Source organism: Cynocephalus volans, chromosome 12, assembly GCF_027409185.1.
Source record: "Cynocephalus volans isolate mCynVol1 chromosome 12, mCynVol1.pri, whole genome shotgun sequence".
NCBI lineage: Eukaryota > Metazoa > Chordata > Mammalia > Dermoptera > Cynocephalidae > Cynocephalus > Cynocephalus volans.
The window spans coordinates 18,409,043-18,435,598 of NC_084471.1; the positions used below are offsets into that span (position 1 = coordinate 18,409,043).

The window sequence follows — 26,556 nt, forward strand, 5'->3', positions numbered from 1 at the left end:
TAGAGCATGCTACTTAACCTTCCTCAGACCCGGTTCATTGAGAAAGCAGAAATAATAATGTTTTTGCAAGAGTCTAATGAATGAGAGGTTAGGAAGCTTAACAGACTGGTACCCAGAGCGTGGCACATAGTAAGAGCTTAACTGGTAATTATTATGATTACTGTTAGCTGTTATTGTGAATCATCCCCCAGTCTCTCTGGAGTGGGCACTATTATTATCTTCATTTGGAAGATGAGGAAGTTCAGGCTCAGTGATATTGGGACAAGTACAGGTTCAACAATTGAGAGATTAGCAAGTAATAGAAGACTCAGCAGCAGGTGGCTGGGGTTTAGGTTAGGTGGAATGATAAAATGTCCCCCTACGGTTTTATGGTTTTTAAGTGTCCTTTTTAATACTTGGGGTCTGTTCCAGCAACAGCTCTTTTGCATATACTGTACATTAAGCACCTGCTCAGCACTGGAGATGCTGTAGTGAATAAAACAGAAATGGCCTCTGTGTGAATGAAGCTTACGAGTAATGGTGAGTGAGGTTGTAAAAGGGGACCTATCTGTGCATTATGGGGGCTCATTGCAGGGGATGAGCCATGTCTGCAGGGGATGAATGCGGAGGAGTTGGTCATCCAAAACGTCAGTTGCAGATAAAAGGGTGTGGAGTCCTGGCAGAGAAAATAAGTGCAAAGTCCAGAGACATGAGCACACTCCCCAACCAGGCTACTGTGATGACCGCAGACACCTGCCCCAATCTGGATAAGGCTCACCCTTCTGTAAGTGCGGCAGGAGATGCCCGCCTGGGACTGAGCACACCCCTTGGGGGTCAGGCTGTTAGCACTCGGGGCTGTGTGCGTTTTTAGCCAGAGGTGTGACCAGCCTCCCGGCCAGGTTTTGGGAGCGCTAATTAGCAAGATGACAAGCATCCAGATGGATTTTGCAATGGGGCTGTGGAACAGGGACCAGCCTATTAATTCTCTGAATAATGGACAATGAGAGCTCCCCTTGGAAGGAAAAAGATGCTTGTGGGGAGATGATGGATGAGGCCAGAGGCGCCTGTGTGCGGGGGGGATGGGCTGCAGCCTGAAACTTAACCCCCCCATCTGATACATTTTTGCACACTCTGATTGCTACAAATCAGTTTTCCAAATAAAAGGATTCTGTCAGATGAAAATAACTTCTGAAGAATTTTCCCTTTCACTTATCTTCAAAATCATCTGTGGTTAAAATATAAAATAAAAATTTAAGTCATGCCACTTTTTGCATGTTATATTTTACCATCTTAAGAAATTGAGAAGTTTTTTTTGTTGTTGTTCTGCTCACCTGGATCAGCTAAACTCAACTGACTAATTTCTTTTCCTTTTGGAAAACTGATTTTGCTTCTTAGGTGTGTCCCTTGCTCCTTGTTCCCAAGGTCAGTGATTTAGTAGCAGCCTTAAGTTAATATTTAAAAGCAATATTTGCATTGAATTAAGAAATATGGGATGAAAACCTCTCAAGTATACTGATTCATGTGTGATATCAAATCAGGCTTCAGAATTTGGAGCAAGTTTGGATTGTGTCCCAGCATAGCTGTGCAGGGACAGTCTCCTGGCATTAGAGGAAGGTGAAAGAGTATGCTGCCCTGTGAAATAAGTCATCATTTGCCAGGATGCTTAGGAGTAGCTGTAACTCCTCATCTCGGATTATTAATAATGCAACAATTCTGGGGACTTTGCTGCAGCTGGGGCCTCACATATAAATGTCAAGCCTTTTTGTGGTAGTTTCGGTCCTGATTCTAGCTGTGGCTTGTTACTGGGTCAGGACTCCTTGCTTGGAGTGGGAGTGGGACTCAGGACTCTTGTTGCAATTCTGGTGTTGCCATTAACACTGTGAACTTGGGCCTGTACTTTAACCTCCCCGGGACTCAGTTTCCTTGTCCGTAACACGAGGAGTTGGCATAGAACATTCTCAGGTCCTTACAACTCTAACATCTACTGAAGATAATGGTTCTCATAATGACTTTGCTGTAGTTACTATTTGCTTCTCTGCCCTCCATCACGTGCACAATCTGATATGATTCCCACATGAAACCTTGTGGGGCTGCTACTGCTGTCACCCTCATCTGCAGATGAGGAAACTGAGTCTGTGGCATGATTGATTACCTGAGCATCTTTCTTTGTGGGGGGCACCTTGACCAAGTTCAGGTGACTGACCAAGGTGCTGGATGCTGGGGTTTCTTAGGTTCTGGCTGGGGCTCCACTGGGCTTGGAGGTTGATAAATAAGAGTTGTACAACCTTAAGTGTATCCAAGCTGTGTTATAAACAGCATCAGAGTGATCAGAAGCTATCAGCTGAAGCTGTCCAACTTATAAGTGATCTTACCCCTCTGGCTCATTCCTTTCCCTTCCTCTTCAAGGCCATCGTAACCTCGAGAAAAGCAGTTGCCCTTTAGAATTCTGATTTGTTGTTACGTTTGGCTTTCGGAAACGTGAAAGTCCAAAACTAACAGCTGCTTGGCAACCCGAGTCCCAGCTAAACAGGCTTGCATTTTCAGCCCTTCTGTGAATCTGATACTGCCTGTGTTAGCGACTCTTGTGTTTCCAGAGTTTTGTCTGTGCCCCAGGTTGTGTGCAGGCTGTGCGGTAACCCACCTGCAGCCAGCGTCTGTGGCCTCACATCGTCCATAGGCCTGCCTCGTGCTAGGATGGGAGAGATCTGCTGGGAGCAAACCTTCCCTTTGCCAGGGGTAAATTAACTCGGGTCACCGAGCCCCCTCCAGGAAGCAGCTTGTTTTTAATTCCCCTTTATATAGATCAGCAGTTCATTAATTTTCATCAGTCGTCTAATTACTGAATAATAGGTGCTGTCAGGGCCGCATTTACTCTGGTTTAAGATGGCAATTCACAAACCTCAGAGTGCAGCAAAATCACCTGAAAAGCTGTAAAAATGCTGATACCAGGTTCCCCAACCCCAGTCTCCCCTACCCCGATTCACTAGGTCTAGAGCGGGCCCAGGAATCTGCATTTTAATGATCAATTTAATGATCAGCTGACCACCCTTTGATAAGTGGTTCACTCAGAGAATCTGATTGCCCTTTTCAGGCTGGTTTGTTGCTCTCTCTTGGCGTTGCCACCCAGTGCGGAGTTTCCACTGGCCTCTTTGCCTCTCCTTTGGTTCTTGCCCGGTCAGCCATGGCCACTATCTTGTGTTTACAAACCCCAACGCCATACAGGGAGTGTAAATCTGCCCGCACTGTCTTAGTCATTAATTCCACTTCCCTTGAGGTATCACCACTGCAGTAATGACATCCTCAGCTCAGTCCTGGGAGTGGGAAGGGTTGAGGGTGGGGACTGGAGAGCGAGGAATGATTATCCCTGTAGATAAAAACGTCCCAGTCCTCTCTGAGGTCCTCCAGAGCAGGCCCAGTCAAACACAAATCTGCTTTGCTACTTAAATCGTGGCTATAGAACACATTCTTCATGGCAGGAGAGAGGTATCATTCGAGGCATCATCATGTCTTTTATGGGGATGGGAAATAGGGGATTGAGAACTGAGTTATGGAGGATTATAGTTTCAGAACCTCTTACAAGATTAAAGGGCTGATGGTGGTGAAGGGTGGAATGCCACTCTTTGAAGAAAAAGCTTCGACTTACGTGCTCCCTGGCAGCGGGTGCCTCTCCTTAGAGCCTGTTGATACAACTCTTGGCTTCCAACCCGCTTCTGTCTGCAAAAACATCCATGTAACAACATGAATCAACAGGCAATAGAGGAAGGGAAGAAGAGGCCCGTGGGCCCCGAGGCGGAGCTGGCGTGGGTCACGGGCTTGTTGCTTTGTGGCAACTTGCTGGAGTGTTGTCCGGAGCTGGCCAGGTTCCTCCACAAAGAGCTGGGGGTCCTTTAATTAATGAGGGGCTTTGGGAGCTGGTGGCTTCCTAGATGGCATTGCCCCTTTCTGAGAGCCATGTGGTGATCCTGGGGAGCTCTGGCCAGTGTGGAGCTACCTGTGCCTTGCCCCAAACACTGTTCATCTCCCAGACAAGAGCAGGAGCCCCTTACCCTGGCCTCTCACTTGACTTGGCTGCTGCTCTTGCTGCAAATGGCCTCTGGGCCCCTTGGTAAGAAAAGATCCCCCGTGCTGCCTCTGACTCAGTGCCCTGCAGCTCCCGTGGAAGGAAGCCGGGTGTGAGGTCACGCCTTGTGAGTGGTGGGGACGTTGCCAGCTTGTGTTGCTGGGATTAGATTGCCAGTATGTTCTCACTAAGTGATGCTAATGCTGTGTTTATGACCAGGTTTCTTCCTTGGTCAGTCCCCCCTCCCACCTTCTGGGACCTCACATAGGACCCTGCAAAACTTCATCTGCTTGGAGGGGGTCCATCTTATTAGGCTTTAAAGACCCTTTGGGATCCATCAAGAGATTCTGTTACCTGTGGTGCTCACCGTCCATTTACCAACAGCCTCAAGGATCAGCAGCCTCTGGGCTCAGCCTGCCTGGGCTCACATTCTGACTCCATTTTTTTACAAGCTGTGTGACTTTGGGCAATATTTATCTTCTTTGTTCCTTGTTTTTCACATCTGTAAAATGGGATTGTAGTTCAGATTAAATGAGATAAGGTCCACTGGCACATGGATAACACATACCAAATGTTAGTTATTGTTATTATTAAGAATGTTGCCACTGACTTAAAAATGTTGATATGTCAGGGCCAAATACAAAGCACTGAGACCTGGCTACTCAAAGTTTGGTCCCTGGACCAGCATTGTTGTCATAACCTGGGAGCATGCTAGAAATGCAGGACCCCAGGCCTTACCCCACACCTATGGACTCAGAATCTGCATTTTAACCAGATGCCCAGGTGACTCCTGTTTGAGAGGCACTGTTCTGGAATACTCCCCGCAGGCTGATGTATGTCAGTGGATGAGCAACCAGGGGAGGTGGCTGGGGAGGGAACAGGGTTACAGCCTCAGATACACACAACCTGCCCAGACTCTCCTTGTTCCCCAAAGCAGGTCCTGCTCTACAGAGGTGTCCTCTCCGTAGCCTCTCCAGGGCTGGCTGGATATTAATTTTAACCTGCTCTTGTCACTGTACAAATGGGGAGAGGCCTGTGATACTATTTGTGTGGTACCAGACCCTGTGTCACAGTGTCACTGTCTTGTGCGGACAGGCCTCTTTTATAATCATCACCTTTCAGTGGACATTGTGTGCTAGATTACTTACATTATTTCTGCTACTCACAACAACCCCAAGGAGGTTGCTATCCCCATTTTACAGATGAGGAAACTGAGACCTGTGAGGATTGGGCTTGCCTGAGGTCACCCAGCCAACAGAAGTCTGAGCTCTCCTGTACCACTTTACCTCCTCCTAACCCTGCCTGCGTCACCAACCTCTCAACATTCCCTGCAGCCACTGTGGAAAAGGACGCCCAGCCGTCTGCAGAGCAGGTGGTTTTTGGTGATGATTCAAAAAGCGAAAAACTGCCAACCCCAAAGACGAGGCTTGGGTCTGTTACATTTAACAAGGGATGGGAATTGGCTGGGCTGAGTTTGCCCCTTAAACAAGCAGGCACCGCAGGGCAGAACCTGCTGCTGCATCAGGTTTAAACATTAAACTATAGGGTGGCCTTTTTAAAAGCAGACTGTTTTATAAAGCACGTGGTGCCGTCTAGACTTGGGAACATTTATGAAAGTGGCTGTCCTGTGTGTTGGGCTCAGACACCCGAGTCCCCTGCTCCAGTCAAGCTCTCTGACTTATGAAGGAAGAAATTGGATTTTTGGGAGGAGGGTGTGATTTCAGACATTTGGTAAATCTTCCTGCTAGGCCCTTTCCTTACCTCTGATTTTCTTTGAAGATGTGAGAATTGAGGAAAACTGGAGAGGGGGTTTCAATTGGAGAGGGGGTTTCCTGCATAATGCTGGACATGTGTGTACATTACTTTGGTAGCCCCTGGCCATGGTAATTATGTAATTATTGGTGTAAATTTTGCTTTTTGCCTGGGGTTCTCCCCCACCTTGAGAGCTGGTGCAGAATCACATTGGCTTCCTCTGAGTCATCTGGTCCATGGTGGGGCTCAAAGAGGATAAGTGAACAGTCCAAGTTGATGAAGGCTGACGTGGGTATCTTGAGGCAGACTTTTGATTCTAAGTAGGAGCATTTTATCCCCCTTTTTCAGCTGAATGGGCAATGATAAGAAGGAAACTGGGGAAATGGTCTTGGGTGCAAAATTTTGGGTCCAGTTGTTCATTTTCCCATGTGGGCTTAGACTCAGATGCCATGGGATGCTGCTGCCCCAGCTGTCCTGAGCTTCCTGATAGTTCAGATGAGATTACAGTTTAAAGACCCATGATGGAGAGTCTCTTGTCCTTTACGTTCTTTGGGAACACATGTGGTCTCCATTCCCAAGACTACCACTTGCTAGAGGAACTGGGAGGAGTTCAAGTTTGCTCCAAAGAAGAAAGGAAGGTTCTACTCGCGAGACACTTATTCTGGGTCAAAAGTGGCTGACATTTTTTGAGCAGTTACCCTGGCCCAGGCATGTTCTTAAGCACCTGACACATAATCCTTACAGGGACCCAGGAGCCAGGTACTGTTATTTCTCTACTCTGTGAATGAGGAAACTGGCACACAGAGAGGTTATGTAACCTGCCCAAGGTCACACAGCTCGAGAGTGGTTTTAGCCAGGACTCAAAGCCATCTTCCTAACTATTTTGCGTTCTTGCTTGTCTGTGCACTGGCTCAGTTTATCTTTTGATTTTGTGAAGCAGGCTCTCTTACAGGAGCGACATTTACAGATCTCCCTCATCTTTCTTAATAACCCTTTAAAAATGTGACAAGCATTCTTAGCTCTCTGGGTCCTACAAAAACAGACCGAACATGTAGCCAACAAATAAAGAAGCAAGATAACTTCAATTGGTGTGAAATGCCCTGATGAAGATAAAATGGGAAGGGCGTGGAGAGAGGGAGGTGGCCCCGAGGGGTTGGGGGGAGTCTCCCTAAGGAGGTGGCCTGAAGCCGAAGCCTGAATGATGGGAAGGATGCAGAGGTCCACAGTGTTTAAAGCACTTAGCATGGTGTCTGCGCCTTATACCAAGTACTTAATGAATGCTGGCTGTTAGTATTATTGTTGTTGCTATTACTATTGTTGTAATGGTTTGCCATTAACTGGCTGTCTGGCTTTGGGTGGGTCATCCACTGCTCTTGCAAGTGGCACCGAATGTCGACCCTGTAGCCTTGGCAGTTGCACAATTCCGAGTGATTTCTAGCATTTGTCCCCTCCTGACTTCCCACCACCCCTTTGAAATAGGGGAGCAGAATGAACCCTTTTTTACATTTTCAGTGGAAGATTCATTGTAGGAAGAGGGAAGCTTTTGTGGAGGGACAGCCACCATGGTTATTAACATTTACAGGAGCCCATTTAGTTTCCTAAGTGATGAGTGGGGTTTTACTAGAATGTGGGCACTATCCTTTTCAGGCCTGGCTAGAAGCATCCCCTGGCAATTGCACCATGGGACCATCGGCCTCTCGCTCAGCTGTTGGGGGGGAATTGATAAGTGGGCTTATGTTTTCGTCCCCTAGAATGTCACTGCCCTCCCTGACCCTGGACGGTGAAAGAATGTATTTCTACTGTAATTTGACAATGGGGCATCCTCAAGGCAAGTTCAGCTTGCTGCATAATCAAAGGGGTCTACCCTTCTACCCTTGACCCATCTTTAGTTTATGGAGGAATACAGGAGTTGGTCCAATAGCCACCCACTTCCTCCATGGCCTGTGTGTGTTTGCTGTCTGCTTCCTCCAAGAACAAACTCCCGGGATTGCAGGCCTCACTCAGATGAAATAAAGCCTTCCAGTCATATCTTTACATTTGCCATGAGCAAAGGGAGGCTCTTCTTGCTACATACTGAATGCGCTGTCGTGAGGGCCTGGGGTAGCTCTGAGCCTGGCGCCATGGTGAAAAGGTCCCTTGATGCTGGAAGGCTCATTCATCTCTCTGCAGCCTCCTCTTATCCAGCCTTGGGGTCCAACCATGGTCTAAGGGAGGGTGTTGCCTGCCCTTGGGTTTACAACAGGGCTCCTGTGTAAAATCTGCTTTCTCCATTCCTTGATTGCCCATGTATATAGGATGTCAAAGAAATCCCAAATCATCTTACTGTTGTAGCAGTGTTATTTAATTGGGGTGGACTCTCCTTTTTTTGCCCCAATTGCGTTACCAGTTTTCCGGTCTGGGCTGCCGTCACCTGATAACATCAACCCTCCCTCCTTCTCTCTGTCCCTTTCTATCTACCTACCTGCCTGCCTGCCCGTCTACACTAACTGTGCTCTCAGGTCTACCACATGTCAAGCACAGTGTTAAGGACTGGAGATAAGGAAAGCTGTGAATAAGATCCCCACTAGTGTAGAGTCAAGTAAAGACACAAATACCGATGTAATACAACTGGGGAAAGGACTGCAAAGGAGAAGGAAAGGGAGCTGCTAGTCGGACTTCATGTGTATTTTGGGAGGTCAGCAAATAACAAAAACAACACTAACAGCTTCCCAATTCTTGAGTCATAGGTGGGCTGATCGTATCTTAGGAATGTTTCCGTTTACAGTGCTTGGTCGACAGCTGGTGCAAGTCCGAAGTTGCAAATGCTCCCGAATGTGAATACCTCCCTGCTAGGCTGACTGGGGCGGACCCTGTGATAGTCAAGGGCTGCTGATAACAAGGACATTTCTTTCTCCAGATAACTCCATGCCTTTATAATCGAGAAGGATGGCTTAGCTGCCTTTCTTCTAGGAAAAGGTGGTACGGGTGAGAGTTGAGGTCACAAGAAGACCCATTTAGGTGGGAACTAAACAGTATTTCTGAGCTGGCAGCAAATTGGTTTGTGGGTTTCCTTATTACCTGTGGACATCCCTTACCTTAAATTAGTTTTGCCCCCCCCCCGACCCCAGCCAAGGTGGATTAGATTACCAACCAACTTGTTTATGTGCAATGATGAATCCATTGGCAAACATATATTTCCTTATTAGATTCCTACTGTCATTTAATACCTTTTTATTTATGTGTTTCTTTTGAGTAATTGCTCTGTGTTGCCCCTGGCAATTCTCTAACAGTTTGGATTTGCAGAGAGCATTGGCATTGAGCTTTTGGAATTAACTGGGTCTGGGCAGGGGAGACTGGCTGTCACTCCCTTTGTTTTACCCTGATTTGTCTCTAGAAGAGCACTTTTGCCCCCGCCACGTGCTGTTGAATATGCATTGAGCAAGAGGAAGGATGTAGGAAGAATTTGGCTTCTGAGCAATTGCATAAACACATCATAGGCTGAAGTCTTAAGGCCCAAGATTTGATGCAGGTCTGGCCTGGAATTTGGCCATGTAAAAAAAATTTTTATTTATTTATTTTTTTAAACCACTGCTGTAAGCAGCTGCACGATGGAGCCGAGTGGTACTCATTTCACCGAACCACGTTTTATTATCAATACCCTGTAAACCAAGCTCGCCTTTCTTCTTTTTTCAAAGGATCAGGATTCCTAGAGTCAATGAATCTGGCCACGTTAAGCAGCCTCTGCTTTATGAAAAAAAATCTGCCATCCCAAACCCCAGGCTGTTAAAACCTGATGTTTTCTGTTGCCGGGAGAAGGGTGTTTTTGCTATAAATGAAAGACATGACAGGGGGTATTTCGAAGCTTTGTTTTGGTTATTGTCGGTTCTGCCAACAAGTAACATCTGTATTTATTTTCCAAACTCCCCCAATGGCTGATTTGCATCTGTTTAGTTCTCTGAGTAACATTTCATTTCCTGACTTTATAGGTTGCTATAAAATCCATCCGTAAGGACAAAATTAAGGATGAACAAGACATGGTTCACATCAGACGAGAGATTGAGATCATGTCATCCCTCAACCATCCTCATATCATCAGTATTTATGAAGGTCAGTGATTTTTTTTTTCATCCTCGTATCAGTTACCATTTCTCATACCATGGGACCTGCCAAGACTTTTAGGTAATTGCCCTTCTGGGCAGGAGCCAAGTATTTTTCCTCATGATGCAAAAATAGTCGGTTGTTGGGTTGTTGTCTCTTAATTGGTTACCTTGAACGCAATCAGACACACGTAGCACAGCTCATTTTGGTTATAAAATATCTCTGGCGGATGCCTTCTTCTGTCTTCCCAATTCCTTGGCAGTTGCTAAGCAACCGCCTTTTGAAAGCCAGTCTGTGAGACAGCCATGCTTTCTGAAAAATGGTCGTTTGCTGGGTGACCAAGTCTCAGTGGCTACATTGTAAACGTCATTCCCCAAAGCCTATCGCTATGGTGGTAGTGTGAAGAATTATTCAAAGTTAGGCTCTTTGAGTTAGGAATTAAGTCTGAGCAGGTCCAGGAATCACCAAGAAAGAGAGTTGGTACAGCAGATGCTTTGCAAATGGAATCCAAATTGTGTTGGTGTTTGTAAAAGGGCAGGGTGAGGAAAAGCTCATAAAAACACTCATACTTCAGTTCAACTCTTTGGTCCTTCACAGGAAGAAATAGAGAGTATAATCCTCCCACAGCCTATCTTTTTTTTTTTTTTTTAAGATCCTGTAAAGAAATTACACAACAATATGTGTTTATTATAGGAATTATAGAAATACAAATGTTAAAATTTAAAAAAATAATTTCTCTTTTAGCTTCTAATTTGATGAATAGTTCTCTATCCATATCTATATTTTATTTCTCCATATCTATATGTGGTTTTTATCTAAAGTTCGATCATACTGTTTATACTGTTTTTTAGCTTGATTTTTTTTCACTATATCATATCATGCATCTCTTCCTAAGTCAATAAATATTCCCCTGTAAGATCATTTTAAAAGGCTTTATAGTATTCCATTTATGGACATACCATAATTCATTGAATTTAATTCCTTTGCCAAACATTTAAGGTATTCCACATTTCTGGTTAATATGAACAGGGCTTTAGTGTCCCTCCCTGTGCATAATTTTGACATTCATTTCTGATTATTTTCTTGTGAAAAATTACTAGTCTTGGACTTACTGAGTCAAGGTTTTTCCCTGGAATATTTTTTAATATATGGTTGAGTCAGAAAAATGAACCTATATTTCATTTCTAGTCTGATCAAAAGAGGTGATCAGGTAAGGCTAAAAGGAAACCAGATGGTGAACCTAAAATTTTCCTGATATTTTTAGTTTTCTTTCATGTGGTTCTCTGATCATTTTTGCCTTTTTTTTTTTTCCTCCTGCTGCTTCTACTTTTGTTTCTTATGTAGAAGTACCTGTTGGTAATAGCTTATATTTTATGCTGATCTTTCTAAAGCTCATTTTTGGAGCCCTTGGCGATAGGATGTTTAAGGGATGTTTTCATTCATTCAATCACTTACTCATTTCACAAACATCTCTTGCAGTGATTCTCAAAATGCTATTCCTAGGTCGGCAGCGTCAGCATCACTTGAGATAATTAGAAATGAAAATTCTTGGGCCTCAGGACCTGCTGAATTGGAAACTCAGGGTAGCGGGGTGGTCCCCAGCAATCTGTGCTTTCACAAGTTTGAGAACCACTGGTCTAGTGAGGATCTTACTTCTTGATAAGCCCTCTTTTAAATGAAGTTAGAAATTTAAGGATGAATCTCATACTCAGCAGTGTAAGGCAGCATGGAAAAAGTATTACATAGACATGTAAGCAACATATTCTGGGACCAGGGAGGCTTGGGGGTTAGAAATTTTCATGGAGGTATATGATATCTGAACTTGGCTTTGAAGGGATTTTTGGGGGGAAGAATTGGCAAAAGCAGAATTCCAGGCTGATAAAACAAAATCTGAATGTGTCTGGTGAAAAAGGGGAATTTCTAGAAGTTAGAAGTGAGTAGAAATATTTGTAAGAGTGAGTTTTATTAAATTCTGAGGGTTTTTGCTCCCTGTGGCCCAGGTACCATAGAAACCTGAAGGCCACGGTGAAGGATGACCTGCACGGCGTGGACAGGTGCAGGTCCTATGCTCTGTGAGCACTGTTCTGTTTTGGGATTTTTAGGTCTAGGAGCCTTCTTTATCAGGAAGACAGAGAGATTTATTCCCAGCATGAAGTTTACAGGTTTATTATTTGGGAGATGATCTGTGGTCACTGAAGTCTGGTGTGGAGAACCTGACTTCTTGACCAGTGTCATGCCCTTTTGGTTTTGGGAACAGACAGGATGAATGGGGAACAGGGAACTGTCCCCCTGCCAAAGGGGAGGTCAGGGATGAACCTTAATGGAAGAACATTCTATTACCAAAGTCAAGCGGGTCTCAGTCCAGCCACTGCTGGAGGCTTCAAGAAGAAGAGAAGCCCTTGCTTTTTACTTTAAAGATGGGTACCAATATGAGTTAGAGTTCCTTTGGTGACCAGAACTAATTTCTATCAAGGCTTCAGGAAAGAGCTTGGGCTTCAATTTGTAAAACCTTTAGAGCAGGGTTTAGGGAGTGAGGGAGAAGTCTGAGTTCTCACATCAGTCTTGGGTTTCAGTCCCAAATCCTTCACCATGGCCTAGACATGAGGCTTTGGGGCAGATAGTGGGTCTCTCAGTGCCTCAGTAACATACCTATAAAATGGGGATGACCGTTCTGTCTCTCTTGTAGGGTTGTTGTTAGGGTTAAATAGCATGATACATATACCTGGTAAGCTCAGAAAAGATTATTATTATGAGGACAGTATAATCATCACAGATAGTTCTCAACCAGGGTCCACTGACAAGGGTATTACATGGAGCTGCCGGGGATCTGTGAATCCCCTGGTATATAACTATGCTGTCCAATACAGAAGCCACTGGTCACAGGTGGGTATTTAAATTAAAATTAATTAAAACAAAAAAACTAAAAATTCAGTTCCTCAGTCACACTAATTACATTTCAAGAGCTCAATAGTCACATGAAGTTAGTGGCTGCCATATTGGACAGTGTAGATACAGAACATTTTCTTCATTGTAGCAAGTTCTACTGGACCATGCTGATATATAATGTTTTGCGTGTTATGTCCATGGGTTACTTTTTTCTGGGGAGAGGACACCTAACTTTCATCAGACTCTCAAAGGGATTCCCGACCTCAAATAGGTTAAAGAAAACCCACTGCTTTCAAGTGTTTTGTGACCTGCAGAGTGCCATACAAATAAAAGGTATTTTTTTTTTTTTATCCGAAAACTCCCAGGGACTTAAATGTGGCCTTTTTCTTTTAATTTTTTAGAGATCTCCGGTTTCTGCTCTGTTCCCTTTCACTTCTCCCACGCAAGTTCTGTTTCTCCTACATCTACTAAATAACTGTGGAGCTCTCCTCCCTTCCCTGGGGGCTCAGAGCAGGAGATTGCCAAAGATCTTTTTCAGCTGTTACACCTCTAGCTGTGACCCCACAACCCCCGGGTCCCATGACTTTATCTGCTTTACTGCCCAGGACCCCAAGACCCAGCTCTGCAAGTGAAATTGGAAGTCTCGATGTCATCTGTGGAAGTCTTTATAGTTTACAAAGATCTCCCACATCTAGTCTTATTGGGTCCCCACAGCACATCTGGGAGGTGGGCAGGGCAGGTGTTCCCATTTTGCAGTTGTGGAAACTGAGGCTGTGGAAGGTTAATGACTTGCTGGGTGTGTTAGTTTGCTCAGGCTACCAAAACAAAGTACCATAGACTGGTGGCTTAAACCACAGAAATTGATTTTCTCACAGTTCTGGAGACTGGAAGTCCAAGATCAAGGTAACGGCCAGCTTGGTTCCTTCTTAGGGCAGTGAGAGAAGGGGCTGTTCCAGGCCTCTCTCGTTGGCTTATATATGGCTGTCTTCTCCCTGAGTCTCTTCACATCGTCTTTTTTTGGACAGGTCTATGTCCAAATTTCTTCTCACAAGGACACCAGTCATCTTGGATTAGGGTCCTTGCTAATGACCTCATTTTAACTTATCTCTGTAAAGAACCTGTCTTCAAATAGGATCACAGTCTGAGGTACTGGGGGTTAGGGCTTCAACATAAGAGTTTGGGGGGTCACCATTCAGCTCGTCATGCTGGGTGTCACAGCTGGTTGGTGGCCCTGACACACAGGTCTCAGCCCTGTGCTTCCAATCTTGTGCCTGGTTTGGCTGGCTCTGTAGCCCACCTCAACCTGGCCTTTCCCATCCTGACCTTGCTGCCCCTGCCACGGCCCTGGGGTGTGGAGGGACCTGAGTCTCCTGGCCACTCACAGAGTGAGGCAGAACCTTCTCTCTGGAAGGTTGACAGGGCAGTCAAGAGCCTCGGCTGAGTACAGAAATGTGTTTGTTTCCTTAGCGATTCTTTAGATATTAGTCAAGTGAATAGAAGCTATTAAAGAACTTCGCAATTTCTTCTTCAACAAGAACCTTTATGATTAAAAACAAAGACACACATGCACACAGCATCAGCAGCAACGTGACAAAGCAATGATGTTTCTAATCTTGTATGTTTAGGCATCTTGGCCTGTACTAACTGGCGATGTTGAAATACTAGTTCCAGAGAAAAAGTAAGTCAGTCATTTAAAAATATACCAATCAAGTGCCTCCTATGTGCCAGGCGCTATTCTAGGCACTGGGAATACAAGGGCAGACCAAACAAGCCCCCGTCTCTCTTGGAGCTGACATTCAAGGAGAGGAGATAGAGTCAACACGATGAATAGATAAGATGGTCAGTGAAGGCCTTTTGGACTGATTTTTGAGCTGAGTGATTTTTGAGTAAATGATTTTTGAGATGAGTCCTGAACGAAGCAGTGATTTTGGAGCTGAGACTAAGTCCTCCGAAGACCTGGGCATTCCAGGCAATGGGAACAGCACATGCAGATGCTCAGAGGAGGGGAGGAGCTGGTGTTGGCAGAAGGGACAGAGGACCCGTGAGGCCGAGGGAGGTAGTGAGGAGGAGGGTGGCAGGAGAGAGCAGGTTGGAGAGGGCCAATTCTTGACCACATTGGCTAAAGGAGGGAGAATGGATTCTATACTAGGAATGACAGGAACCAATGCAGACATTGCAGGAGGAAGCAGCATTTTTGATCTACACTTTAATACTAACAGTAGCTGGGAGTTACTGAGCATTTACCCCGTGCCAGGAGGTGTGCTTGTATTATCTCATTTAATCCTTACATTCGTGAAATCTGAACTGTTAACATCCCTATTTTATGGTAAGGAAAATTCAGCCTAGAGACAGAATTTGTTTTCCAAGGTTACACCAACTAGTAAGTGGTGGATCTAAGAGTGGAACCCAGGCAGTGACACTCTGTAGCCGGTGCTCCTAATACTGACCAGGTCATTTGGTGGTCTGCAGTGACCTCTAATTGGAGGAAAGTATTGCCCTAGACCCTGTGATACAGAGAATTCCAAGCCTTCACAGAGGTTGCTGTTGTATATGTCCGACAGCATTAAATTCCAGCGTTGTAGATATTTCAGAAAATATTTCTGCCAACATCCCAGGAAGAAGCTTGGGGCCCAAATCTGGTAAACTCATAGGTCAAGTGTTTTCTAAATTATAGAACACCATAAAAACTTAAGTTATTTATATATAATTTACAATACCCTCAGGCCCATAAAATGTGTGACTTCACTGAATCAACTCTGCTGTTCAGCAAATCTCAAAAATCATTCCTTTAAATGTGTCTTTCTCAAAGCAGACTCTGGGTTAACCTCCTATTGACCTGTGGGTGAAGGTAATTAACCCTCAAATTTGTCAACTCTGTGTAAACACAAACCATAACTGGCTTCTAATGCTAAGTAAATAAAAGAGGATAGACATATCCTTTCTAGTATGTGATACTAAGGGTAACCTAATCAAGAGAGAGGAAAGAGATCTCTGGCACCATCTCAGAGATGGACCCCTGTTTCCAGCCAAAGGAATTCCATTCTCCCAGCAGGGAGGTAATTGACAATATGGAAAAAACAACTGAAAACGAAGAGCTTTCAACTTGGTTGACTAGGCTGGAGCAGATAAAAACAGTTTCTGCCTGAGGTTCTAATTTCAGGACCAGAGTTCAGACATCAAAGGCACATTGTCACATGGTCTCACCCCCATTTCCCCTTTGAAAGCCTAGGAGACCCGGTCTACAAAACCACTGAGAAAGAGCATCGTTGCCGCACAACGCTTTAGGGAGCCTTATTTAGCATCCCATCTGGTAACAGTCCGGCATGTCAAAGCGGAAAGGTGGGGAAGTGGGGGGAGATTTGGCCTGTGCCTTCACTTTGATGCCCTTGATTTTGGTTTCTGGAAATCACTCCCTGTGGCCACTCAAGATTACATTCTTTATTGGCCCTTTGCATTGTCATTTGTTAGAAATGGCCAACACTTTCGTCACTTCTGTCTCAGGTAAGGGTGATCCTGGCTTTCCCAGAGAAAGTCGGAAGCCTGTTTGGCATTCGTTGGTTGTGATCTCTCACTTGTTGGAAGAGTTTCTCAAACTTTAAAAGAACAAAACAAAATGAAATAGACAAACACACATGCCTCCTTTGATAATGCCCCTACCCTGTTAGCCCTTACCCTGATGCCCATGTAAAAGAGTCTAGATTCTCAAATATTCTCTGAATTCCATGAAGACACTTTGGATAAGTTTACTATCAGTTAAAAAGCGTCTCCCATTTTCCTAGAAGTTGCATTACAGTATGCTTCTTCAAGCTACCTGTGCCTCCTGAGATTTTGATAGATCTTTCTGGAAGGGGCTATCACTCTTGCTTGCTGGTGAACATCACGGCTCTAAAAATCCAGAGGAGCAGAGGAGAAACCAAGAGACGGGGTCTATGGAAAAGACCAGAACCCGTATTGTGTGCTGCAGCCCCCCAGCTTGTGGCCAGGGGCAGCGGGGCTTGTGCAATGTCCCCACAGAATCCAGCAGAGGGCCTGGAGTCAGAAACTGTTGCTCCCCATCCCTTGCCCCTGGAAAATAACCCCTGGAGAACGGTAGGACCCTGGTAACCTGCCTAGTAATGTGTTTGAGCAGCGGTTCTCAGAGGACATTTAGGACCAGCAGCCTCAGTATCAGCTGAGTCTGCTCCAGACTTACTTAATCAAAACTCTAGTGGCGGGGCCCATCAATCTGTGTAATTACCATCTCCTCCACAGGATGGATACACACTCAAGTTTGAGAACCACTGTATTAGAGAAACCCCTCCTTAGAGGGTCAAAAACCAAAGCAGGGCTGCATTTCTAGCTTCAGTTATTTGGAAATACCTGTAGTGGAAGCAGTTTACATTCCTCTTGTCTGGCTCAAGTGTGCTGATCCAGGGTTCTTAGGCAGGAAGACTTGCAAGCAGGTCCTGATTTAGGCTTTTAAGAAGGTTAGGGATGGCTGAATTGATCTAACAAGGTCAGTGATCATTAATGCTACCCACTGTACTCATTCATTCAGTCATTCATTTGCTTATGTAGTCATTCATTCGATCATTCATTTGCTTTACAAGAACTTATTGAGCACTAATGTTTCAGGTATTGTTCGAGTAGAGTGAGCATATAATTCACCATCCAAACAGGCATAGATGCGAAGGAGCCAATTGCTTTGCCAATTGCTACTGTGTGATCTTGGGCAAGTGAGTAAGCTCTCTGAGGCTCAGTTTCTTCAATAAAATAGGGCCAATATTTTATAGGAAAGGTTGTAGGATTAAATGAGCTAATGAATAAAATTGCAAAGCACAGTGTCAGGGAAATGCTCAAGAAGTGTTATTGATTATTCTCCTAAGGTGATGTTTGGGGATCAAGGAGATGTCCTTTCTGGCTGGAGTTGAAACTTCTATCAGCAGGTGGGTAGGAGAGAAGATTGAGGCCAGATGGCCTAGAACAGTGATTCTGAATTCAGGATGCACATTAGAATCTCATGAGAAGTTTGTAAAAAAAAATGCTGATGCCTGGACCTCACGTCTAAGGATTACAATTTAATTGGCCAGCCTGAGAAATATGGACTTTATTCTGCAACCAAGAGGGAATGAGCCCTGCTTGATAAACTCGTCTTCGTTGGCTCACGTGTCGTCAGTGAGTTCTAGAGAAGAACGTGTGTCTGGCAGCAGTCCCTGACGTGCAGCGGGTGATACCTTGGGCTTGGGTTTACTTAGCCATTTGGTTGCTGCCCTCATCAGGGACTCAGAGGCCCGTGAAATAGTTTGTTGAACTTGGCAGAGTGGTGCATTATGCTTGTGTTTACTCTTCCGAACCCATGGCGAATTGCTGAGCATTTTAACACACTCCCTTTGCTGCCAGATTCACAAGATCCACATGAAGTCCCTACAGACTAGATCCAAATTCAGGACTCACCCCTGTTAATAACACAACACCAGAGATTTTCTTCACTTTCAATCATATGAAGGAGCTCTTTGAACCTGAATCTGTTCAGCCACATTTCTAATGAGTTTCCTATTAAGTTAGCTATTTGACCTTTAAGTGTATTATTTTCATTGTTTTCATTTGATTACACCCAAGTCATTTTTCTAGAGGCTGGAGATTAGAAATAAAACAACTGAAAACGAATGCTACTCCCTCGCTGTCCTGCCTCACCCTCCTGGGTTTCCTGGAATTCAATCTTTTCTAGTGCCTTAAATAATACTACTTGTATTTGAAGCTAATTTTTAAAGAAAAAAAAAAAAAAGAAACTGCATTTCTGTTTAGTATAGGGTCTTTTGAAATGAACTGGGATGGCTCTCTTAAGCTGCTTGGGCTGTCAACAGCATGCTTTTTGGAAGAATCATAGAACCCAGGGGAAGAGCCTCTACAGTGACCATGCACAACATGGGGGATTAAGATATTGAAAGATGGATTGGATTAGATGAACTGTAACTTCTAACCTGCAGAGTCTGGGATTTTTTGATGGCTTCACCATGATTTGTGATGGTGGGCTCATCTGAGATTGGCATCCATGCTCTTGAACAGCACTGGGGACTGAAGAATGGAAGTTAGAGGGCTAGACCTGCCGTCACCTCCGCCTTTGCTGCGATGTCTTTGAGTATGAGTTCACTATGTCTGCCATTCTTCCAATCCCTCTCATCACACAGACGTGCAATCTTAAGGGCACGAATGCATCTCAGGTGTGGATTCTGCCAATACATTTCCATAATGCTGGATTTGATTCAGGCATGTGTCTTCATTTGCCCTCCTCTCTTAAACTAAGACTTACTGACTAATAGGAACAGCCAACACTTAGACATATGCTTGCTGCTGTGTGCTGGGATAGTCCTCTCAAGGAGTACATGAGGCAGAAGATGAAGAAACTGAGACACAGAAAGGCTAATGACCTTGCCAAGGTCACCCAGCTAGTAAGTGGGAGAGCCTGGATTTGAACTCCAGGGATCAGGCTCCTAACCACAGCACTATGTTGCCCAGTGAGGCAGTCTGGAATTTAGAGTTGACAAGGTACTCCTCAGAGTGGCTGAGTCATATGTACCTGGTGGGTCAAGCAGCAGCTAGACCCAGACCCAGAGGTGGGATAGCCACAGGCCTGGCTTTTCCACCTGGCTAACTGGTAAGGGTGAGATGAGACCCTGTAGCAAAGTCCTTTGCTGGGGTCTTCAGAAGAGGAAGACTAAGGCTGTCTTCTCAGGATCCTTTCTATCCCCGTCACTGCCAGTGCCCAGGGAGCTGCTCTTTTGGGAAGTTTGCAGCATCAAGTGCAAGAGCCCCCACTTCAGCCTGGGGTGGTTGTGAGAGGTTCTGATCACTCACTCGCCAGGGCTCTCTGATTCTGGATTGTGTTGTGTGTGTTTGCGTGTGCATGCTTGTGCGTGTGTGTGTGTGTGTGTGTGTGTGTGTGTGTGTGTGTGTGTGTGTGTGTATGAAAAAAAGGCTGAGACAGAGCAATAGAGGGAATGATCAGGATGGCTGTGGGGTATGTGTAGTGGGCATGTGATGATGTTTGGTGGAGCCCATTTCCCCCTAAGGGCCCTGCTTGGTTTTCATGGAAATGCCCCTAGGGATGTTTGTGGAAGGAGGGTGCAGTCCAGTGGCTGGTCCCACATGGTGCCCTGGAGTCCCCCCTCTCACACATCTCCTTTCTCTGTCCTGGCCATGTCCCCTGCCTTCCTAGGATCTGATGTTAGTCCCTACACAGCACTAACAATCTTAGCAGGAAGGAATGGTTCTCGGCGAGCCCTCCGCACCACTCTCCTTCAGGTAGGCTCTGCTCTTTCTTACCCCTTCTCCTAACTTCCATGAAGTCCTCTGCTGGCAGTGGGTGGCCTGGTGAACTCTAGTTCTTCCTGAGCATGCCAGCCAACATCCAAAAAGAGTTTTGATTTAAGAAAAAACGATGAGTGAACTAAAAAGCCTTTCATTGTCCAAACCAGGAAAGATATTGACCCAACTTGGAGCCACCAGTTCAGTTTCATTTTCTCACCCTCGCTGCCCTGGGCTTTCAGACTCAAGGGATCGGGGGACCATCTCGTGAAGCCATGAACTCATGAGGTGTTTGAAATTTAATTCTGGGGTGGAAACTTTTGAAGAATCATGTATTGACTAAGTGACCTAATTAGGTTGCAGACAGTTTTTTCAAAGGAAAGCATGCTCCTTTTCTGAACTGAAAATTAAGTTACTTTCTGTGAGGATCCTACTGACCTTTAATAAAAGGGGACCCCTTAGGAGTGGAAAGGTACTTCTGTCTGAGATTTTGATAAAGTAATAAAAATGCTGTCATGTGGGGAGGCCACACCGTGGAAGGAATGGTAACCTGCTGGAACTGGTTTAGGACACGCAGCTGATAGAAGGAAGGCAAAGTCGTGAACAGAATTCTAGCGGGTCCACTCCTAGGCCCTTGGTCTCTTTTTTTTTTTTTTCGTCCCTTCCTACACATACCGTATATAAAATAGCAACTAGAGAAGGCAGTAAGAGCAGTACTGAAGTAGCAGGTGGTCTCTTTGCTTAAAACGAGCAAACTAACCTTCCTCCCTTGAAGTTAAAGGTACACCAGAAAGATATCCTCCATTTCCACAGAAAGGTGTCCTCCATTTCTGCAGAAAGGTGTCCTCCATTTTTTATAGCCAGCTCTTCATGGCGCGTCCCGTAAATAGATACCCATCCTCTCTCCTCCTAACCACACTTTCCTCCTAAATGGCCTAGTGGATCTGGCTCTAAAATGGCCAGTGGATGGTTAAAATCCCACGATCTCCTCACGCATCAGCGTTTCTCCCCAGCCAGATCCTTGTTTTGATAATGCACATTTTCTCAAGTTATACAAGTTGTGTTATTAACCTTGAGGGCAGCAGGAGGGAATCGTTAAGAGTTGGGTAATTAGGGTGGTTGTGAAAGCCAGACAATCAGAAGGCAGAACTGGACTGTCAAACTGTGCATCTGATGAAATTCAGCATTAATTTGGAGAAGTAGTTGTTGCTATAGCAACGAATCCCCACTTTCCCTTGAAATGGAAAATAAACAGAAAACAAGAAAAATAATTCAAGTTGGTGTCTGGGAAGAAGGAAGGCCCTTCCGTGGAACAGTAGGAGAAAAGGGAGGGAGTTCGGATATGTTAGGGTATTCTGAAACAATGGTAAAACCATCTCAAAAGCAAAACACAAGTCATTTTGGATGGTTCATTGCATGCCTACTTTCTGTAGGAATCTTTTCAGGCCCTTTCAGCTCACTTCATGGATCTTACTCTTTGATCATGTAGGTTCTTAAAGTCTGTACCATATAGGTTAGCTCTTGAATTATTTCATAAGTGCTAGTGTTTCCACCTAGAAAGCAAGTCCTTGAGGGCAAAGGCTGTGCTTTATGCTGCTTTTGTAATTCCGTTTAACACAAAGCAAAATGCTCAGATAAATGCTTCAGATAGGCTGATAGAGAAGAACTTTCAGAAAAGGTAGTGAGCTTGGCTCCATTTAATGGAGGAGAATCTTCATTGAGTACAATGCAAGGGGAGTAAATGGACAGTGGAGGAAGGTGGTAGAGAGTCTTGGCATGAACATACACTTTTGATTCTCGCAAACTTGCGATCAAATCCTTACTGAGTATCCACCTGACAGAAATGCATACAGATATGCATCAGAAGATATGCACCGGAATGTTCACAGCCTCACTGTTCATAACCCTCAGCTGGAAACAACCTAAATGTTTGTCAACAGTAGAATGGATAAATAAACCATGATCTATTCACATAATGGAGTACTCTACAGCAACGAGAATGAACGATCTCCAATCACATGGAGCAACATGGGTTATTCTCACAAACGTTATATTGAGCTAATAAAGCCAGACACAGAAGAATCTATACTGCATGATTCCATTTTTTAAAATTTCAAAATCAGCAAAACTCATCTCTGATATTAGCTTCTATTCATTGTATTTATGATGTTGGCTTATCTATGTCCTTGGGGAGATGGTGAATGAAGAAAGAGGACATGGGGGGTGCTCGTGGGATGCTGGCAATGTTGTTTCTTGATGTGAGTGCTCGCTTCTATTTAAAAAGTCAAGGTGATATTGATACCTATTTCATAGGATGTTGTGAGGATTGAAATGTTTTAATCCAAGGCATGCACTAATGGCTTAGTAAACGTAAACTACTGTTATTAGGGAATGAGAGATCACTATCTGGGAAGTCTGGGAAGAAGTGAACCCTGAACTGTTTCATAAATCCAGATCCTGGATGCTACCCTGTCCCTTGTTTCCATCTCTTTTATTGCTCTTAGTGACGTTTGGTTACCTGACTCTCCTGGAGCTCCTTGTGCACATTCAAGACCCCCATGTTTTATTCTCGGCCCTCTTTTTTCTCTTCTTCCCTGGCACCTGCCAGCTGCTGGCATTTCTCCTGCTTGTAGTGCTCCTGCTTCTGCCCCCATTCCCTTCCTCCTGCTGCTCCTTGGCCTGCCTGTCCTCTCCCTCCTAACCTCTTCTTTCAGTATCTCTAGTGCCATCCACGCAGTAGGTGCTTCATAAAACTTTGTTGCTATACTACAAACCAGTCTGTGCACCACATGGACATGTCCCCGGTGCTGGGGGCTGACTCAAGCTGAGCTAAGTTTCTATTCCGGGTTATAATTTTCCTGGTAGGCCTGGCATGTCAAGGGCCATAGTTTTCCTTACCATGCTGGAGCCACCAGGCTTCTGGGTAAAACTGTCTGGCCAAGAGACACAGGCTTTCATTTTTCAGAAAGGAAACCCTTCCCAACTGGTGGAAAATAAGCTTTTGCTTAGTGACTAATAACATAAACACAGACAAGATTTCTGGGCTTATAAATAACCAGTTGTAAAAGTGCCCAAGGGAAGCAGCCTTTTTTGCCAGACGAATGGCCAAGACTGTTCCTATCACCTTACTGATAGTGACCTTAACCATGGGCTGAGGGTGTGGAAGCTGGTCATTCTTCAGTATGAAATCCCAAGGCCTTGCTCTTATACTTTATAAATCTTGGGCTATTCTGGAAAAATAATAGATGATTTCTAAGGTCCCTTCCTGCTTGACAACCTCATGATTCTTCGGAAGCCACAACATATTTTAAAGAGTGATGCCGGGAGGGAGAGGAAAGTCTTAGGGCTTTGTTTTGCCAGAGCTGCCCCAGAGGCAGATGAAGCAATTATGAGAATAGCTTCCATTTATTGAGCACTGGCCGAGGCACTGTGCTGAGGGCGCTGGACCCACGAGCTCACTGAGTCTCCTGGCAACCATGAGAGGACATTATTAGCCTCGTTTGACTGATGGTTTGAGTGAGGTTGAGAGGGATTAAAATATATGTCTAGTAATATGGTGGCTAGGAGCTTGGAGTCTGCAGTCAGACCACCAGTCTCTACCTCGTACTCTTTGTAGCCATGCAATTATTACTCACCTTGCCGTACCCAGGTGTTTTCACCTGTAAACCGAGGATACAAATAAGACGAAACCCATGTGACATAATTCATGCAAAACGCTTCTTAACATGGTGTCTGTACATAGTAGGCCCACAACAATGCTGTTATTATTAAGAAAGGGTTTAAGAAGCCTCCTCTATAGCACCACACAGCCTCTTGATGAATCATTGACACTCCAGGTCTAGAAGTCTCGTTTGCATTTAGCTAATCTAAGGTTACAATCAGGGCCTTGACCATGAGACTTGAGCTGCTTCCTGTGAGGTGGGGTGGGGTGGGGGATGGTGTCCCAGAGCCAGGCCCAGCCACTCAGACAGTCCTCTGACTGGGCTGCCCACCAGCTCTGCCCGCAACAGTGAGGGGTCAATTTTATCACTCACATATTGTCTCATTCATCTAGCGTGTATCAAACTGGTTCCTGAGTAGTTCCTATGGATGTCAATAGGAACATTGAAATGGCCAAATCAACCTGCAAAACTGCGAGTTAAGGAAACCAGGCTCTCCAAGGGCGATCAAGTATTGGCATTTTTCTAACCATTGACCTATGTTTGACCATGGAACCCTTTTTTCTCCAGGACATCTTGCAGGACTAGTGCTGCATGGAAATGCCTTTGAAGTTCTTCCTCAACCCTTTCCAAGTGCAGTCACCAGGGTGCAAAAGTGAAAAGGGGGAGTCCAGTGAGGATGGGCACAAGGGGTGGCTGGGGAGGTGACTGGTGGGCAGACTCGGGACGTATTTTAGAGGCAGGACCAGCAGGACTTACTGATGGAAGCTGCTCAGAAAAATACTCGTATCTGGTGTATTGGACTGTATTGAACTGAATTGTGTTTATGTCTCCTTGATATGAAACCAGCCATTGGAAAGGGAAGAATCCAGTCACTGAATCTGTCCTTTTGTCTGCATGAGGCGAGTGACCTACACCTTACAATAGTCACTGAAGGGCCAGTGGCTTTGGCTCCTTTAAGGGTGCACCAGACTCTTTGGGGCGGGAGGCTCCTTGTTTATTTTCTTGTCAGAGTACTTTCCTTCTTCTACCTCCCCCTGTTTTAAAATTAGAAAACCTGCTGCCCCTCTCCAGGGCATATCACTCCATCATTTTTGGAGCCTGAGCCATGCATCCTGAGGCAGCTTTTCCAGTTTCCAAAGTTTATTGTTAATGAAAAGTGCACAACAGGCTGAAATCCCTGGCAGGAGCTGAAGCTGCAGGGTACACCGAGGCCAGCAGACGCCAGAGCAGCCAATTTTATCTGGCTGGTCTCTCCTCGTCCTCCTCGTCCCTGCTTGCCTCCTTCCCCCTCATTTTATCAGAGAGGTTTGGCTGGACTTGAAGGAGCCGAAAAGGAACTGGAGGGGCCTGAGCTTCTAGCAGCCAGGGACAAGTTGTGGGAGGACAGGGGACCCAGGCCTGCGGCAAGTTCCAGTTCAACTCAGTTCTTCATTGAGTGTGTGCATCTGTCTTGGTGCTAGGCCCTGGAGGTCCCATAATATTGACACCACGAATAATAACTAACATTATTGATTGTGTGCTGTAAATACAGGCTGTATTCTAAACATTTACCATACCTGGAATCAATAAATCCTTCCAACAGTTCTAAGAAGTACTTACTAATATTATTTACATTTTACAGTTGACTAAACTGAGGAACAGAGAGGGCAAGCAACTTCCCCAGAGTCACACAGCCAGTAAGAGGCAGATCCAGGAATCCTACAAGTAATTCTACTTTGGAGTATCTGATTCCAAAACTACAGTTTTCAGCTCTCTCAGTGCAGGCAGAGGAAATGGATATGTCAAATAGCAGACAAATCTGCACATTTTGAAAGTGCTGTGAGTCAGGTATTGACTAGGACAGTGAGAGGCAGAAGGGAGACAGTATGGAAGCCACATCTGAGTATAGTCTTGACTCATGAGTTGGAGTTTCCCTGGCAGGTAAGACGGAAGTGGGAAGCAGCAGTGGGTGTGTGTATAATTGTGTGAAACAGCAAATGGTTCTGTACTGGTGGGCACAGGGGCCCTGATGGGAATAGGAGAAGCTAATGAGATAGAGGGAGGCAGGCAGGGGTCCATCAGCGAGGGTCTTGGGTACCCTCCAAAGGTTTTCATACCATATCTTTGGGTGTAAGGGATTTTAGAACAATTGTTATTTATTTTGTCTTTGCTCAAAGGACATCCTATGTGAAAGCCCAAAGTACAAAACAGGTAGCAGTGGTGTGGCTATGTTTGAGGTGGTGCCGAGGACCAGAGCCTGTCCTTCATGGCCTCTCCAACCTCATGCCTCAGCTCCTGGGCATCTGCCTAGAACCCCGAGTTTGAACATCACTGCAACAGAGCATCAGAGTTGGGGAGACAGGCATTTTGGAAAATGACTTCCATGATGGTGTGGAGGATGGGTGAGAAGGGGCTGAAGCAGGAGGCAGGGAACCCAGCTGAAGGTGATTATGGCAGCCCTGGTAAAACACCAGACTGTGGCCACATGGTTCTGCATCCATACTGGGAGCCGGAGCTGAGCCGATTTCAGCAGCTCCTTGAGAGGCCATCTCATCTATCGTTCTGCACTCAGTCTTTGGAATCAAACTGCCAGATTGCAGTCCATGAGAGTTTCTTAACCTCCCCAGGCCTCAGTTTCCTCATTTTTCAAATGGTAGAATTACAGATATTTCCCTGATTGTTTGTAAGGTTTAAATGAGTTAGTACACGTCAGGTACTGAAACCCTTTCACAAGCCCAGTTCATAGTGAGCTCATAGTAATATCATCAATAATAGTAAATAGTAATTATTATTTACTATGATTGTCCAAAATGCATTTATGAAATCTCAGTTCATTCATTTAATCAATATTAATTGAGCCCCTTCAATATGCCAGAT

The 26,556-nt window shown here is 45.1% G+C and overlaps 1 protein-coding gene across 1 annotated transcript in view; it reads left to right on the top strand.

The window, feature by feature from the left end:
* Nucleotides 1-26,556, top strand: part of NUAK1 (NUAK family kinase 1) — a 71,672-nt gene that overhangs the window by 21,733 nt on the left and 23,383 nt on the right. The window contains exon 2 of the mRNA XM_063074651.1: nt 9,757-9,877. Coding sequence (XP_062930721.1) covers nt 9,757-9,877 — 121 coding nt within the window. The remainder of the gene's footprint in view (nt 1-9,756; nt 9,878-26,556) is intronic.